Below are 5,994 nucleotides of genomic sequence, written 5' to 3'. Positions count from 1 at the left end.
CCCAAAACACTCGCACTCCCGGTAAACCCTCCTTGTGCAAACGGCTCACTTGGCTCGGAAAAGGTTCGGAAAAAGCTCGGTATCTCGGCCTGGCTCGGCACCTCGGCCGACCGTCTCGGCCGCCTGGCTCGGCACCTCGGTCGACCGTCTCGGCCGCCTGGCTCGGCACCTCGGCCGACCGTCTCGGCCGCCTGGCTCGGTACCTCGGCCGACCGTCTCGGCCGCCCGGCTCGGCACATGTCTCGGCATCTGGCTCGGCGTCTCGGCCGCTGGCCCAATCAAGTGCACACCAGTTTTCCCCCAACCAACGATTCTCAAACCTTATACGACATTCACAACACACATTCTACATCCCAAAACACACCCGAAAACATGAGATCAACCCTCCAAAACTCTCCACAACACCACCCTAGGCCAAACCCTAAAACTCTCGGCCAACACACACAAAACACTCGAACCAAACGCTGATTCCTCCGAGCCATCCCTTGGCCAAACACACCCACATACATCATAATAACAAAACACCCAGATTCACACCCATTGCACAAAAACACATCACCCAGAAACGTACATCTCGCAGAACTGCGCAGTTTACTTACAAAAATCATTATAAAATCATCCGACGTCCAATGAAGCTGAAAATTACACACCACACAGAAGACACACCAAAGTTTACACAGTTAAAATTTCGTACCAAAAGGAGATCATTTGATTCGTCAAAAAGGGTTCGGAACCCACTGTCAGTCACAACCAAAAACATACTCAACACCAACACATAACCACAAGTCCTATACAGCATCTAAACAACTCAAAACGTCCTATATGCATGTGTTTTCGAAATTAGCATGAGTTAGGGTCTTGGGTTACCTTTCCCGGAGAGTTCAAATAAAGGTCGAAAGCTTTCCCTTCTCCGACTCCGATTCAGTACGAGAGAGAGTAACACCTTGATGAATCCAAGAAATCGATGAGAGGGAGTGAACGGGGAAAAGTGAGAACCGAGGGGGAGAAAGAGGGAGACCTTACCGTGATGTTGAGAACGATTGCGAGAGAGAAAGAGAGGAACCGATGTGAGGGAGAGATTGGAAAGAAAGGGAGTGCATCGGTTATGTGGGAGTGGGGAGAGGTTGAGAAAGTAGTGGGGAGAGGGAGAGAAATCGAGAGAGAGAGGGAGAGAGAGAGATATAATTTGTTAATTAGGATTTTATTTTGTTTTTCAATTAACCATAAAAATCTAAATAATCACATACAAAAATATAAAACAATTAAGATTACCAAACCATATCTTAAACAAGATATTCACAAAATTCAAACCTTAATTAAAAGAGTAAAAAAAAACTTATTTAATTATTTTTTTTCGGATATTACAAACAGAGACAATCATACATATAAGTATATTACCAAATTAACTTTTATACAAATCATTTACATAGTGTCATTGATCATATGTTTTATCAAACCAGGAATATGAATTTCCTCAAAGTACTTCTTCCAATCTATATTTCTAGTATTCACTTCGAAACTAACACTTTCCTCCTTTGACATTGCTTCAATTAACTTCTCCGTGTTCGATGTGTCAAACCTGAAAAATAATATATTTTTTAAATATATTGATTTATTTGTACAAAATTCTCTAAGAAATCCAGACCCAATGTTAATCAAGATAATGTACCTTGCACTGAAAAATCCTATGAACTCATACAGCTTGCAAAGTTTGTTGGCATATGCAGCTTTGGCTTTAGCTTGATTTTTGGATTTTAGAGTCATCTTCTCATCTCCATTGATTGAATTGCTTGTGTATTCAGATAAATCTTGGAAATTGTCAAAATATTTAATTCTTGAAATTTTTTGAGATGGGATAAGAGGAGATGAGTTGAAGTAGTGGTAAAGGTATTCAAAAAAATCAGAATATAATAGAGGATTTGTAGAACTAGATGCAACATGGTAAACACTAGGTTGTGGCTGTGGCCTATGCATGTTTCCCTCCTTTGCAATAGCTGCAATTGTTGTATTTGCTACCATATCTACTGGTATCTGATTAGGATAAAAAATAAATTAGTACTATGTCTTAATGAAACTATTGACCAAAAAAATCAATTCTTAATTTATTCAATTTAATAAACACTTGAACTTACAACATCCATGATCACTTGGGAGTTTCCAAAAAACCCTGGAAGTTGTCCTTTCCCATAGGCCATAATGACAGGATCAAACATCCTAAATTCAAATCATTAAAAATGATGCAAAATAAATATTGGAAATTAAATTAGGTAGCTAGATAAATACCTATTTCCTTGTATCCATCCAGGCAAAGGGTCTTTATAAGTGCTCTCAATAACAGTAGGCCTTATAATAAGCAAAGGCACATCTCCTCTTATTTCATCAAGAACCATTTCTCCCATTGCTTTAGTCATGTGATATGAATTATGCCATCCAAATTCTGTTGCTCTGTTACATTATCATATCCAAAATAGGTAAATGCTTATATCTCAACGATAAAAAAAAGTACATGAAGTTTATCGAGATTTATTGGATATATGATGAAGTTCTAGTGGACAATACTGAAAACGTTAACTATGCCAAAATGACCTGAAATTCGAAATTCAAAGTCATCGCTATGCCATGATGTACAATGAATTAGATTTCCTTTTGAGTTCCTATGGTTTTCAAACCACTTATAAATAACAGTTTGGTTGTTTTGCAATTAATTTTATATTATTAAGAATAAATTTTGAATTCAAGAAAACGGGTTTTTTGTGTTTTATCTATTAGTTCAATCATTCTCTTATGACACATGTGCATCAGTAAGTATAAGAATAAATGAATTATAGTATACCTGTCTTGGGCAAGCCTTTTGAGATTTTTGGTAAGATCATGTTGGGTAGAGGAAGAAGATGATGATTTGAGAATCAAGTTATTCTCCTCAACTATGTCAAGTAGGGCTGATTCAACACAATGTTCCTCCTCTCTTCCATTCCCTCCCATTATAAATGGCTTTTCCATGATCAACCCTTCTCTTTTTCCACTAACATAAGCTGTCATTTCAATTTCAAATTAATACTAGTAGTAAATTTGTGATTGACCAAATAAGAATTTTTTTTTCCGAAGACTAGTCTATCAAGAGAGAATTGCGTACCCGTAGAAATATGGGCAAAGAGAGTGAGATTATTGCATGTCTTGGCAAACCTCATCAACCTTTGGGGGGCACTCATGTTTGCATCCACCAACAAGTCATACCTATTATCAAAATAAATAGACATGTTTATTTCATTCTCCAAAATACTAGTGTGGTTTTTTCTTCATCTTTTAAGGCAATAGGTGTAGTTTCATCGTATACACATCTTTTAAATCTATATCTTAACCCTAATCCTAAAATGAAACCAATTAAAAATCAACCAAATTAACAAACCTATAGATCAAGATTAACTTTTATAAAGAAAAATGTGATGAGCTATGCCTATGTTACCAAAAAACTAAAATAGACTATTTTTTGTGGACGGAACAAAATGAAAGACTATTCATTGTGGACGGAGGGATTATCATTCGTATTTGAGATTATTCTCTCTGACAAGAAACCAGAAATGAACCAAACGAACCTGTCGTTCAAGACTGTGGAAGCTGCAGATTGGATTATGACATCGACATCTTTTCGAACTTGAGCAATAGATTGAGAATCCATTCCGAGATTCGGTTCACAGATATTTCCGGCAATAGGTATCAGCTTCTCTCTTATCATGGCTTCGTAGGAATCCCCTAATTCTTCCTTCAGAGTTTTGAATAAGTCCGAGTTTGTTATCTAAAAATATTCAAAGGAATTATGTTAAGTAGGAGTAGTATATAAATATTATTGCAAGCATTTTGAAATTGGTAAGAACTCACTTCATTTGTTAATCTGGTAAATGCAGCCTCTTTGTCCTTGGCCTTGATCAGTAAGTAGATTTTGCCAACAGACATTGATCTTAATATCTTCTCCACCAGAACTGATTAAATAAAACAAGCATATATATGTAAGATATAAGTTGTGTGTACATAGTACTAACATAAATATCAAAAAATTTATATATATTATAAGTTGACCATGTACTAATATCTTCATTGGTTCACTTCTAGGTCTAGTTTTTAAAATATTGACTTTTTCTCCAAAACTGTACAAAACTTTTAATTCTACATATTCATTCAATTTATTTTTCACAAACATAGTACTATTTGGATTAAGAAATTTGATAGTAATATTTTTAAGATGTTCATATATTTCGAAAATCGTTAATATTTCAACATATCTATCATATTATATATATCGATGTAATACATGTATAAATATCAATTTAAGCATGCTTATATATATAAGAATATCACACGCAATATTAATAAAAGTATACCTTTTCCAAGAAGGCCGGTGGCACCGGTAAGAAGGATGTTCTTCCCTTGGAAAAAAGGAAGAATACCAATCCCAGTATCTGCTGCTGCATTGAATTCTTGATGATGCAGCTCTGCCTCAAGAGGGTGACAAGGAGAGTTGAAGTAGGTGTATCCTTCATAAAGAACTTTCATTTTCCCACTTGATAAAAGCTTCTTATTTCCAACACTATTGATATTTGAAAAGGGGAAGTGGTTATAATCACTACTTTTGGGGAACTTTGCCAAGGGAAACTTGATATTGCTTAGCAACATTCTTACTCTATTTATGTGTATGTGTATGTGTATGTGTTTTGTGAAGTTTGATTTTATTTGTTATGGAATAGAATTGATGTATTTATAGCCACAACTGAAGAAGGGAAATATGGTGATCTAATGTATGAAAAGCTAAGCTATTTATAGCTAAGATCAGATATTATGTGTCATGGAGATATGTCCTTAATGAATTTGTTATTATATAAAAAAAATTCTTGTGAAAAATGCGAGCTTATTTATAATAGTTAAATTTTCGTCTCATGTGAAACTCACAAACGTACACATTTAAAAAACCTGTTTTGAATTATTTTTTCCAATTATTAATTTAGCTTATTCTTTGTGAGATTTTTGTTTCATAATTGTGCTTTATAGTTTATACACACTTTTTTTTTCAATTATTGGTTGGTTGATATAATCAATTGCCAACACCCTCCCTCAAATCCTTCAAGGTGAATCTTGGAGGGGTTGGACTTTTTTATGATCGATTGGACAATCGACCCAATCTTTTTTTCGATCGGTTGGATCACTGGCCCAAATTTTCAACCCAGTTATACTACTAGGTCAGTCATTTTTTTCGGTTTCAGCCCAGATATACTGCTGGGTCAATTAAATATGACCCACAGTCGGCGACCCGCTCTGATACCATGATAGAAATCCATGGGTTCCATCCTAAAATCAATTGGTGGTAAGAGGAGAGGCCCATGAGACTTATATAGTGGATTAAACTCTTTGTGTACACCACCGATGTAGGATATTATTATATTTATTTTTATGTTTCAATTGCCAAGAGAGTAGTATAAGATGAGATGACAAGAATTTAGTACGGTTTTCATATCACCTGCATTGTCGTACCGAATTAATATGGATAGACTCTTGATTTTAGGCATGTGTATATCGATTTTAATAATGTTGGAGAGCAAATTGTAAATTTAATTTGTACGAACTTAGCCTACCGTCTCTCATGTTTTGATTTATTGCAGTATTATATTAAGATTTTCTCGAACATGGATAACGTTTCCCATCTTATGCATGTTGAAAATTACTTGTTAAGCGTTGATTTTTGGGTTTGTACTACAAATTTGCTTCAGAAGAAACGTATAACACGTTTCGATAATTTCAACTTTCAAGTATTCCAATTTTTATAATCACCAATTCACCATATTTATAAGTATTTAAAGATACGTATTTGAATTCGTGTTTAAAGTAATTTCCTAGATGGACTAATAATTGATGACATATAAAACCAAATTAATTAATTTTATGTAACTTGGCTGTCAATAAACATATACTATAACAATTCTCTTGATTCGAAGACAATAATAGTAT

The 5,994-nt window shown here is 34.9% G+C and overlaps 1 protein-coding gene across 1 annotated transcript; it reads right to left on the bottom strand.

The window, feature by feature from the left end:
* Positions 1–1,360: 1,360 nt before the first annotated feature.
* LOC121778777 (fatty acyl-CoA reductase 2, chloroplastic-like) lies at positions 1,361–4,749 on the bottom strand. Its single transcript, XM_042176179.1, has 9 exons — positions 4,377–4,749; positions 3,877–3,977; positions 3,594–3,793; positions 3,134–3,234; positions 2,834–3,032; positions 2,284–2,445; positions 2,133–2,214; positions 1,670–2,031; positions 1,361–1,579 (listed from the first exon to the last, which is right to left on the bottom strand). The coding sequence occupies exons 1-9, from the start codon at positions 4,666–4,668 to the stop codon at positions 1,423–1,425; spliced, it is 1,656 nt and encodes a 551-aa protein (XP_042032113.1). The 5' UTR covers positions 4,669–4,749; the 3' UTR covers positions 1,361–1,422.
* Between the last annotated feature and the right edge of the window lie 1,245 nt (positions 4,750–5,994).

This window comes from Salvia splendens, chromosome 19 (assembly GCF_004379255.2).
Source record: "Salvia splendens isolate huo1 chromosome 19, SspV2, whole genome shotgun sequence".
Lineage (NCBI taxonomy): Eukaryota > Viridiplantae > Streptophyta > Magnoliopsida > Lamiales > Lamiaceae > Salvia > Salvia splendens.
Note: the sequence above shows the minus strand (reverse complement) of the source record. Positions and strands in the feature narration are given on the sequence as shown.